We start from the raw sequence: 12393 nt of genomic DNA, 5'->3' as shown, positions 1-12393 counted from the left end.
TTGTTTCTGAGATTGAGAAGTATAAACATGTATTCTGGTAAGAGCTGGTTCTTCACTGTGCCTTGTAGAAAGGCATTGATTTGTCTCTGCCAGTTGAGTGGGAGGTTGTAGGCTTAAAGCTGTAGATGTTTTGCAGATCACTCTCTTTTAAAGGACTCTCAGATTTTAAAATAGATTGAGCTGTTCTGAGGGCCTTTAAAGTGAAGAACTTCCCACTTAATCTTGAGGCCAATGCATGGCATAAAGGTTACAAGCATTTTTTGCAGACCGTTCCTGTAGCCTGCTGGGAATCTAGAAGTGATAAGTGTGGCCTCTGCGGTGGCAAAGAAGCTGTGCATCTTGGCTGTGTGTCTCTGAAATAGATGCAGGTTGACCCAGTGACCAGTGTGTGTAGATGACAGTTTGGACTGGTAGTATGCACCAAGCAGTCATAGGTATTGTAATTCCTTGATGAAGCAGAAGTAAGAAACTGTTTAGATTCTAGTCTTGTGGAAGCCGCCTGCTTTTCTGTCCTTGCTGTTCCACTCATCTCACTGCATTTAGCATAAAGCAAAAAGCAGCAAAAGACAGATGAAACATAAAAGCTAGCTTTGTCCTTAGTAAACTAGTAGCTAGGGGAGAAGAGACTTAGGGACTTCAAACTGTGACAGGTCAGTATTGGGAGCATGGTGAGGATTCCTTTCTGAAAGAAGCGTGACCTAGAGCTAGTAATCTAAATATTTAAATAGCCCGCTTTCTTACATGATTTAGATGGTACTGTCATTGTTTTGCTAGAGTAAAAATAAATATAAGACTCTTCCATAGAGGAGCTGCTAGTAACTGACAGGGAAAGGTGGCCCGTCAAAAAAGCAGAAACACAAATCATTTAAGTGTTTTTAGTTCATTATAATTCAAAATCAAACCAAAATAAGAACCGCAAAGAGCACCTCCCAAAACTGGACTTCTCCTTCTGTAGGGAAGTCTACACTTAAAATGAGATTAACTGGAATTCTATCCAATAGATTTTATTTTGATATCATACTTTAGAGAATTTTGACTTGTTTCAGTTACCTTTTTTCTCTCCTGGTCTTACGTGTATTGCCCATGAAGTACGTAGTACAAACCAAATCGCTGCTTTAAATTGAAGTAAATAACATCCTTCAATTCTCTGTGATATCAGGAAACAAGATCTTTAAGTATTCTTTAATTTTCCTTTATACCTTTTGTATTACTTGCTCTAATGTATTACTTTATATGCACACGAGGCTTCATATTTTTGTAAGTTGTGCAAAACCACTTATGAGTTCAGGCTATTAATCTTGTGACTGTGCACTTTAGGCTAGTCTTTGTTTTGACCAATTAACTGACCTTTGCTTGTAGTGCTTTTCCTTTTGGAGAAAAAAATAATAAAGTTATTTCTAGTAATTCAGGAAAATAGTGTCAATCACATGGACCTACTTTCTGTTTCAGTAGTCACCTAGCTTTTGGGTGGAATAAAGTATTAAACTGTTTTCAGTACTTGTAAACATCATGTACCAATGGATACCTTATATTTCACTTTTATTTTTCTTTGGAACAGAGTGGGATTTTGAAAAGTGTGGGGAACTGAGAAACAGTAAGTTTGTAGGTGTGAAATAAAAATCCATTTACTGTCCCAGCAGCCATTTTCATGTGTGTTCTACGAAAAAAAGAAAATGAGGGATTCACAAAGCTCAATAAAAATGTGCCAAATATTTGACCTTTAAGAAAAGCACACAACTATCTAGCTAAATAATTTCGAATATTTTATAATAAAGTCTCTGTATCATCATATCTTTTTTGAATGTAAGCTTTTCTGTTCCTTTTTTCTTGCTGACCACCTTGCAAAGAAGACAGCGAAACCAAATAGGCATGATTTGCTCATGGCTGTTTCCTTCACTATTCTTCTAACAGGACTTCTGATATGCATTCATTTATTTAGACCTTGTCTGTCTTCCTCCCTTTCCTCCTCACCTTAGTTCATGTTTTTAAATGCTCTTCATTGACTATCTTACAATGCATTGTAATTCTATTTAGAAATACCTGAAGTAAATTCCTACATGCTGAAATAAAACTGTCTTAGGTAGTAGAGTTGTGACAGCTTAGATGTCCAAACAAAAGACAGGAAGTACCCGTAAAGAATGAAGTTGGAAATTGAATCAAGATTTTGTCTTGCGTTTCTGAAGGCCAGAGGTATCTCCTTGTTTTTAACCTGTAATAGAAAGCTCTGTTGTCCAAATTCAGCACCTGCACAGGATTTGAAGTATTGACTTGTGGATTCCAATACTGTACAGTCTTTGCCCAAGAAGATGGAATGAAAGAGTTAAAAATGTGGGTGTTTTTTTTCTCTAAAGGTGGAAGAGATGGTACAAAACCACATGACATACTCCTTGCAAGATGTAGGAGGAGATGCCAATTGGCAGCTAGTGGTAGAAGAAGGAGAAATGAAGGTAAACATTTGGTTTTATGTTTATATGATAAGATGGTATGCTGTGAAGAGAGAGACTTCCAGTCTAGCAGACTTGGAAGTGTTAACAGTTGGACTCAATGACCTTAAGGATCTTTTCCAACCTAATAGATTCTGTGATTTTCTGGGAATACTATTCCTCAGCAAGTTATGCTATTAAAACTTCCTCCGAGAGTAGCATAGTTTAGGTTAGGACTGGAGTCCACAAGAGCTGTGGCTTCTAATATAATCATCCAAAATCCTGTGGAACTCCTGCAATGGCTTTGTCTTTGCAGATTCCTTTCTTAATCTTTCCTGTTTTAAAGTTAGTATCAAAATTATGGGTAAGTTTGATGTATGGAAATGTTAGAGTAGCAACTTACTGTGTTGTTTGCTCTGCTGTGCTTGATCACTGTGCACAAGGATCCATACAATAAGGTTGCTTAATCATTTGTGAAGTAGAGATTCTTGCAATACCGGCATTTTAATGTGAATTGCCATGTAAGAATGTCTGCATTGGTGATTACCAGGGAACACTTACATGCAACTTACTTGTGTGTTAGCCTTATAGATAAGTGTTTCAAAAGCCCAATGAAATTTCTAAAAATGAAAAGCATGAACGGTTTTGATAATTTCTGTTCTACATTTCTTTCTTTGTATTTGGCTGTAGGTATACAGAAGAGAGGTAGAAGAGAATGGAATTGTTTTAGATCCTTTGAAAGCAACCCATGCCGTTAAAGGGGTAACGGGACATGAAGTTTGTCACTACTTCTGGAATGTCGATGTTCGTAATGACTGGGAAAGTAAGGAATTGGTTCTTAAGCTTTGCACATGTATCAGCAAGGATATTGTTTGTAACATTGACCTGATATGTATGCTTTTTTACTTATGGATTTATTTTTTTCCCCCTCTTCTTCTTTTAGCAACAATTGAAAATTTCCATGTTGTGGAAAATTTAGCTGATAATGCAATCATCATTTACCAGACACATAAGGTAATAACACTACAGCTGTATGCATACCTTACCAAGACCATGTGGGCCGTGCATGTTCTGATCTTGTTCTGAGTGCTTTAACAGCTTAACAACTTAAAATACCGTTCAGAACAATTTCTCTAGTAAACCTTAACTTTGTCAATTTTTCAAACTTGTCATGATAGGTTGTGCATGTGTCTGATACAGCTTGTAATAATAAATGAAGACTGTTCTTAATCTCTAGATGTTACGTATCACTGCTAGCAAAGCAAGAGTCATCTAAAGCAAAAGGAAGCAGTAAATTGACACTGACTACAAGAAACAAACCCATACCACTGTACTGTGTGTTTTGTTGCAATAACGCAAGCTATTATTAACCACAGTTAGTTTACATTTGCCTTACAAGGTATTATGATTTTTGGTACATTTGTTTTTATAACTTCATTATGATGTTTCCATCCACCAGCCAGTTCTGGTGTAAATTTACTAAAATGTTCATTTTAATTGCAACCCAACCACTGTAACTTAAAGGCTCAAAAAGAAAACCCAGGAATGAAGTATACAGCTTCATCATTAATCTTGCATGATTGCAAGTATTAATATACTCAAGTATTAAACCAGATGTTTTTCTTTGACAATTTCACTAACAGTGCTGTTACCTTAAAACTTCTTTAACAGAGGACTCATGCAAGGCATTTGTGTAAACTGTATAGTGTTGTGGTAAAAGCTAGACTGTTTTCCCCTATTGGATGTCATGAAAATGGCATTTGTGTATTTTATTATTCTGTCAGACATTTGCTTCTGAAACTTTCTCTTAGATAGTATCAGTTTACCGTATCTGTCTCACTGAAGTAGTAGCTTTTTAAAATAGTATTTGTTTTAAATATTTCTCTCCTTCATTCACTTTGTCTCTGGAGACATAACTGTAGATGCATCTGTTTATACTTCACCACAAGTTTAGTTTATAGCTCATAAGTTTTAAGCAAAATGTAATCCTGATGTTGAGGGAGCAGGAGGCAAACTACGTCTTGCTGTTTGTCTGCTGAAAAAGTCTTTGCAGCTTGGCTTTCTGCATTTCAAAGGCCTTAAATGTTTGCTTTAATTTTTTTGAATGAAATGTAGCCATATAACCTGACATGCACCTGTACACAGCTATGTTTTCTTTCAGTTTTGAAAGAGAAATTACTAACCTAAAGAAACTTTTTACTTAAATAACATGTCTAAGGATAGTGAGTACTTCATTCGCAAAACTGCAGAAACTTATATTTGGGTGTTCCTCTGCAGAGGGTGTGGCCAGCTTCTCAAAGGGATGTCCTGTATTTGTCTGCGATCAGAAAGATACCAGCATTCAATGAAAATGATCCTGAAACATGGATTGTGTGCAATTTCTCTGTGGAACATGACAGTGCTCCTGTAAGTATTTTGTTCTATCAAGATCTGCTTTTAAGATAAAGTCTTTCTGTTGCTTGGTAATGCATGTGCTGTACTAGTATGAGGGAAGTGATAGGTTTTGCAAAAACAGTTTGTTTAAACCTGGTGATATAATGACCTGAGTAAGGCATTTTGAGGTAAAAGCTTTCTTGCCTTAACAGCAGGCAAATCTGAAGTATTGCCACAGAATGGAAGAAAAATTTCTGGAGATGCAAAAATGGTTTCAAGAATTGTGGTTATTTTGTATAGAATAAAATCAATAACTCATCGATATTGTCAGATATGGGAGTAGGCTTGTGTAACTGTAGATGTGGAATCTGTTAAACCTCCATCTTACACAGTTCTGCCTTGATCTGTCATATAGTAGCAGTGGTTGGTTTGGGGGTACTTCTGTGCTGGTTGTTATGCCATAACCTGCTTACAAAGGAAAGTTACTAACTGATATTCTTTAAAAGTTCCTTTAATCATTTCTCACAATAATTGAAGTAATTCACTTGTAATATGTACAAAGCAAGCAGAAACCTGGGCTTCAGGTATTTTAGTTTAACCCTTTCCCTATTCACCATGTAACTGTCACTTCAGTCATGTAGAACTAGAATGCCAGCTCTCAGAAATGCAGCTTCTGGAGTGTATTAGGCTTCACAGTAAATTAAAATGTTAGCTGTCAAGTATGTTGAAACAAATTTACTTTGAGGCTTACAAATGTTTCTTTTTTTGGCAGCTGAACAATCGCTGTGTCCGTGCCAAAATAAATATTGCTATGATTTGTCAGACCTTAGTAAGCCCACCAGAGGGGAACAAGGAAATAAGCAGGGACAACATCCTATGCAAGATTACATATGTAGCTAATGGTAAGTCTAACATTTTTTAGCATGAGTCAAGAAGACATGTTTTAACTGGGGAGCTGAATACTGGAAAAAAGCAAGCTTGATGCAATTTTCTGTTAAGTTTATATCCAGAATCAAACTTGAGGTCTTTGTGTTCAAAAAGACTCAAATTAATGTGCTACGTAAGTCAGTGAATGGGATCATTGATTGTGTGATGTTCTGGAAGGAATGAATGCAAGTGGTGTGTAGCTCAGTCCTAAGTACGGAATCTTGGCGTGGAGGAGAGTGGACAGAAGAAATGTCTGCAACTGTGATGACTGAGCCTAGCTTTTAGTTTCATTAATATTATATTTTTTCCTGTATTGCTTATTTTTTCCCCGCAATTCATCTCGTTAGACTGAAAAGCTGCTGATATTAAAGATAAGTGTTAAGAAGCAGCAAACATGTTTTGTATGAGAAGGTTTGAAAGCTGTATAATCTAGTCTACCTAAATGTATTTTCTAACAGATAGAATCCTTGGTATTGACTGAGAAGTTATCAAAGACAAACTGTATTGTTGCTGTACCCAGCATTTAGCAGTGTATTGTAGTACTGGCGATATGTACTTATCTGCTCTCCTGCAGCTAGTAAACACTTAAAGAGTAGCTTGCCTGCTTATTACTTTTAACCACCTATTACATGGCTTATTGAAGAGTCAGGCTCTGAAAAAATCCTTCAGTAAACCTTTGTCGTATGGAAGTGAAGTGATTTTTATTAAATCTTGTACAAACAATACTTTATGGTGTTAATCTGAGGTAAGTTGTAAGACTTGCAATGCATCGTGTTTCATGTTTTCTAAATAGTGGCATCATAGAACTGGACTGAGCTTGAGTATTAAAAAGTAGAAAGTGATACAATACAAGCTATAGGGGCATTAAAAAAAAATCTGCTGAATATTATTCTTTACCATTACTTCAGAAAGAGTTGCAGGAATAACAAATTTAAATTTTGTTTCCTAGCCTTCAGCAGATTTGCTGTAGTTCAGTGTCTGTCTTACCTATCTTCTTTTAGTGAACCCAGGAGGATGGGCACCAGCATCAGTGTTACGGGCAGTGGCAAGACGAGAATATCCAAAATTTTTGAAACGCTTTACATCATATGTGCAAGAGAAAACAGCAGGGAAGCCTATTTTATTCTAGTATTAGCAGGTATGCATTTAATTATTTTGTTCTTAATTCACTATTGTAAGTTTAAGGCCAGAGGTATGCAATCTAGAAATGTCTTATGATTAACATGAATTCAGTGCTTATTTTTAATGTATGGATGCAATATACTTTTTAAAACGTTAATGTAATTTGTATGTATTATTAGTCTGAAAAATAAGGTCTGCACACGTTATCAAGTATTAGTTTTTGTAGGCTTATTGTAGTTTATCTTGCTAGGCTTTGTGGAAGTGTCTAATTTACGTAGAAGTATAAAAGGAGGAATCACGTTTTTTTATCAGCTATCATATGCATTTTACACTTGTTCTGATAAAAACACATACCAAAGTTTCTCTTGAGCCTCATGAGGCTTTGATATCTTAAATTCTACTTATAGTTGCACATATGACAGAATATTATGAAGGTCGATGTATTCTTTTATATTGATAGAATAGTTTTTGTCTAGGATTTTTATTAATGGAATGTTTCTCATCAGCGTCAATTACTGGAGTATCTAAAAGGCTCTGACTTTTTTAGCCTTTCTGAGGAGCCTAAGAATAGGGATTAACAGATGATTTCTTAAGTCAATGGATGTATTTTAATGATGTAGGTCACTGGACCGAAATTATGATATGATGTTAGTAGAGGATTTCTTGATCCCTTTGAGGGCTGTCTGAATCGGTCGGCCCCAAGGCTTACATTTAAGTAAGGCTTTACTTAATTTCTGTTAGTGTAGACTTGCTAAACGCTTCATTATGTATGGTTGTAGTGTCAAACCATCAAATTCCATTTGGTAGTTCTAGTATTACAGCGTGATCTGAAAATGAAGTTCTTTCACTTTTTCTGTGGATAATATGGGCTACCTCTATTTTTGCATTCTGTTTATTATGTCAGACTCCAAAAGTCTGTCATTTGATCCATCTGTAACACAGAGCCCAGTAATGATTTACATTTTTACTTGGATATTGTTAGAGAACTACTATAGGTGAACCGTTAAAAACACAGCTGTGGTGAGGCAACAGTTCATATGGAATCCTAGTAGTGCTGGTAACAATTTAACACATTTAACAAGTTCTTGTTTTCCTATTAGTAGTAAAAATTTATAGTGCTGTATTTTTGTCTTTATCCACAGTGACTGGAACAAGACTGGGTGAGCATTCCACGTTGGAGAAGTGATCATGCATAGAGCACTCCCTGCTGGAACGAAGGATCTACAGTCTTTTTATGGCCCAAGTTCTAGGCTTTGTATACTGAAGTGAAGAAGTGTTGCAACACCATGAGGCTGAATATTTAACACTAGAGCTCTCTTGCTAAGTTTTCTTGCTCAGTTGAGTGTGTAATTATAAATACATGTATTGATAACATTGTATATGGCTCTATTTTTATTTGCTTGCTTTAGAAGAGGAAGAACGTGTACAACTTTGAATTACCAGCGCAGGTTACTGCTTTAATTTTAAATAGCTTGCAGAATTTTCACTGTCATCCTTCCTAAGATACTTACACAGGTTTTGTGCATGTCTAAAAAGCACAAAAGACAAGTGCACATATAGCATACTGTATGTGCTTTATATGCACAAAAATCTAGGTGTTACTTTTGGGGATTCGGGAGGAACTTCAGTAAAGCCTATGTGACCTATTGGCAGGTTTTGTTTTGCATTGTATAATCATATTTCATCGCTGCTGGTTTCTATAATGAATCATCTTGTTACATAAAATGTCAGTAACTGAGGGCTGTCAATATCTTTATGACTTTGCCTTTTCTATTGTCTTACTCTTATGAAGATCTTTGGTTCTGAAGGAGTAAGAGTGTGAAAAGCTTTATTTTTTCCCAGATATCTTTATATTTCTATTGTATTTTTTAGTTATGTAATATGTGCTACAGAATTTTTGTTGTTAAACATGATCCAGAAATATCTAGGAAGATTCTATATGAGAGGGCAAGAGGCTGCCTGAAAGCATGAAGTCATCTGTCCATGCTATAGGTGAACTGCTTTCTTGCATGATATCCAGGGTTTTACCGAAGCTGTGAGAAGGTACACTATAATATTTACTGAAGTAGCTTGGACTAACTAGGTAAGACAACATTCCCAGTCTAGAATGAGGATGAGTACATTAATTTCAGATCCTGCATGTGTTTTTCTCATCTTAATAAAGCCGTGCTATGAGGTTGGTGTAGGAAATTATTTGCCTCTTGATCAAAAACCCATCAGAGCTATAAGGATGTGTAGCTCTTAAAGTTCCCTTTAGTTGCTCTGAGATTTCAAATGTCAGATATTTACCTGCCTTTGATTCTGGAGATTCTCATTAGGAGAGGACTGTGTCAGACTGGTTAGTGACTTTGAGATCTTTTGTCTTTTAGCTTCAAATGTTTGGGTTGCTGGTTTTTTTTTTCAAAAGCTGAAGGTATTATTTGAGATAGTATGGTAGGTGCCTGAAAATAAAGAGCATATAGTAAGTTAGTGCAGATTTGGTAAATGTTTAAATGTGATCTGCACAGTGTTTGAAAAACTTTCTGCTCATCTTTGTAGAGGTGAAATCATACATACCACATTATTACACGTGCATGAAAATTTCATACTCCAGAACTCTTCCCTTTTTATTTGCCTTTCTCTAATGGTGTGCATGGAATATGCCTTATTACAGAGTTATTCTGTTAATTTGAATATGTAGAAAAGTGCCTACATGGTAATGCTAGTAAGGCAAATAAGATGAAAACTTGTACATGTTTACTATATCACCAGTGAGCATTTTATATAGCGATGTTAAAAAAGAAATCTTATACCTCAAATGTACTTCATCTTTTTACAATCAACCAAGCAATGGTTCATTCCACCATAGCCACTGATGGGAACTTTTAAAACAAAATCCAAAATATAAAGAGTTTAAATCCATGCTTGTCGTTTCTGGTAATTGCTGGAACACAGGAGAGTTTATTCATTTAATTGGTTAGCTTTATTTTACAAAGGTATGGAAGTTTACAAAGCAGTATAAAAACTTATATCATTAGTTGCATTTGCACTAAATGTGATGTACTTTTGCAATTTATTCTGTAAATAAAATTACACTACGGATACTATTTGTAAAGAATACATTTTACTTTTAGGTAAAGGCACTGGTACTTCACTACAGCTAGTCCTGCCCAATCAGAGTTGTAAGAGGCTGATGAAGAATATGGAAGGAATTGCAAGACTGAGAAATTAGTATTAATTGACCTCTTTAAAAGTTAATTTTAAAAGGCAGTTCTCTATAGGCCTCTCAGATTGTCTCTGTGCAAGTAGGCATTGGATCCTTTCTTCTGGAAAGGATCTTGCTTTTATAGTTTTATAAAATCTGCTCTGTCTCTTGAGCCCATCCTCTGTTCAGTCACTGCCACATGTCTGTGTGCTACTAGTTCACTTCTTCCTGTTAATGGATTGGTGGTATTTATACTGCTGTGGTGGCCTTTTCAGAAGCAGGTCCTGACTCTAGAAGCGATGTCTTTATAAGCTGAAACAACTTGAAGGGCTGAAAAAGCAGCAGTCTTCTCCATCAGATACCATTCTCTGAATATCTGTGTCTGCTTGGAGAATTTGAATGTTGCCAAACAGGATCTGAAAGAAATTACTTAATTTTTACTCTTAATGGGGATAAGATAGATGGTCATTGTTACCCTGTCTGAGAAACTGAACCTGAATATCTTTTTTTGCCTAATTTGTCTGTGAAAAATGTGATGCACTTTGGGGGAACAAAATTACCTTTTACTTAACTGGGCTGAGCTGGCTTATCTGAAGTTGTGCAGATTCTCTTTAAACTAATCAGATTGTCCACCTGTATTTTTGTCAAGTTGTACAGATAACGCCGTATTTGAATTGCCACTGTTCATCTGCAGACTTAAAACATGAATCTTATTTTTGAGTACCTTGAGTGTGTAGACTGTAACTGTTCTATAATAGCTTTATGATCCTAATGGTAAGTTTTAAAAATTAAAAGAAGTTGGCTCTTCCATGTTACAATCACAAATTTAAAACCAGTATTTAAAAGTTAAAAGCATTAAAAATGATGAGGAAAAAAACCTGGTTTGTAGTTATTTTTAACTTTCAGTGCTTTGGAGAAGCTTAGTAAAAACATTTTACCTTTTAACCCACTTTTTAGATACTGTGTAAAGCTGTTTACAATATTATATGGAAAACACTTGACAGAAAAGCAGTTTTCTTGTATCACCCAGGTTACTGAGATGGAGACTTGAATGCCACATAAGTTTATATATCAGAAAGCCCATTTTGTACTAGCTTATCAGAAGCATGTTAATATAGAGCAGCACTTCTAAGGTATTTGAGCTCTTATCTTCATTTGTACAGAATTAACAATGTTATGGAAGTTTCCATGGGAAGAGCAGAGATAAAGGACTGAGGAGGCCGAGAGGATAACCTTGTGACTTTTTCTGAAGTGTGACAGATTTTAAGAACAGAGATGAGCTCCTAAAGAATAAGCATTCTTAGCAGCAGAAATAGCTGGTGCCTAATGGATCAGTAACAATCGTATCTTTATTTGCTATGCAAGGATTTCTACTTTTTATATGGTAAAGTTGTAGAAACCTTACACATATGTGTGACTGGAGGAACAGTTTGAGGTAACAGAGGGCATTACTTGCATAAAAAGAAAACTTACCTTAAGCTCAGCTGTCTCACGCCTTAGGTAATACATTGCAACAAACAGGGTCCTAGGGTCCTGAGGTAAGCCCTGCCCTTGAAGAATGCAGCTGGTTTTGCTGGCAAGAAGAAATCCACCAAATAGAACAAAAGTGCAGTCATGTTCTTGATCTCACAAACCATGTGTGAAATTTAAAATATGTACCTTGCATTAAGGAGAGGTTGAGCATTTCTGTAGCCATCTGTGTAACGACAATATAACTGGACTCTAGATAATAAGTGATAAATAATTAGGTTTATGCCATTCAGTTTACCAGTGTGTTTTACTGTATTAGTATTGGTATTACCTTTAGTCCTCAGCTATAAAAGCTCATAGAAGCATAGGATCAGTTTCATAGGAGGAGAAAAGTGTATGTTGTTAGACGAAAAAAAGGGATGTGCTTCTTGAGCATTATGTGCCTGAAAGTGCAGGTCAGCCCTAACCATTGATGCAGTCATTTTTTTCTCTGCACCTGCCTCTTCTGTGTACAAACTGCAGCTGGAACAAGGAAGGCTGGTAATCACACAGAATCACTGGGTTGGAAAAGACCCACAAGATCATTGAGTCCAACCATTCCCATCAATCACTAAACCATGTCTCTCAGCACCTCATCTACCCATCCCTTAAACACCTCCGGGGATGGTGACTCAACCACCTCCCTGGGCAGCCTGTTCCAGTGCCCAGTGACCCTTTCTGTGAAACACTTTTTTCCTGATGTCCAGCCTGAACCTCCCCTAGTGCAGCTTGAGGCCATTCCCTCTTGTCCTGTCCCCTGTCACTTGGGAGAAGAGGCCAGCTCCCTGCTCATGGAATGGTTTGGGTTGGAAGGGGCATTAAAGATGATCCATTTCCAATCCCCCTAGCCATAGG

The 12393-nt window shown here is 36.4% G+C and overlaps 1 protein-coding gene across 3 annotated transcripts in view; it reads left to right on the top strand.

Moving 5' to 3' along the window:
• The window catches only part of CERT1 (ceramide transporter 1), a 75335-nt gene extending 64539 nt beyond the window's left edge, over window positions 1-10796 (top strand). For all 3 annotated transcript variants that reach the window (XM_069881138.1, XM_069881136.1, XM_069881137.1), the window contains 7 exons: window positions 2352-2447; window positions 3114-3246; window positions 3367-3437; window positions 4701-4829; window positions 5569-5698; window positions 6725-6861; window positions 7988-10796. In XM_069881138.1, the coding sequence (XP_069737239.1) occupies window positions 2352-2447; window positions 3114-3246; window positions 3367-3437; window positions 4701-4829; window positions 5569-5698; window positions 6725-6852 (687 nt within the window). In that variant the 3' untranslated portion in view covers window positions 6853-6861; window positions 7988-10796. The remainder of the gene's footprint in view (window positions 1-2351; window positions 2448-3113; window positions 3247-3366; window positions 3438-4700; window positions 4830-5568; window positions 5699-6724; window positions 6862-7987) is intronic.
• Window positions 10797-12393: the final 1597 nt, after the last annotated feature.

Source organism: Phaenicophaeus curvirostris, chromosome Z (assembly GCF_032191515.1).
Source record: "Phaenicophaeus curvirostris isolate KB17595 chromosome Z, BPBGC_Pcur_1.0, whole genome shotgun sequence".
Classification (NCBI taxonomy): domain Eukaryota; kingdom Metazoa; phylum Chordata; class Aves; order Cuculiformes; family Cuculidae; genus Phaenicophaeus; species Phaenicophaeus curvirostris.
This window is presented reverse-complemented; position numbering and strand designations above follow the sequence as displayed.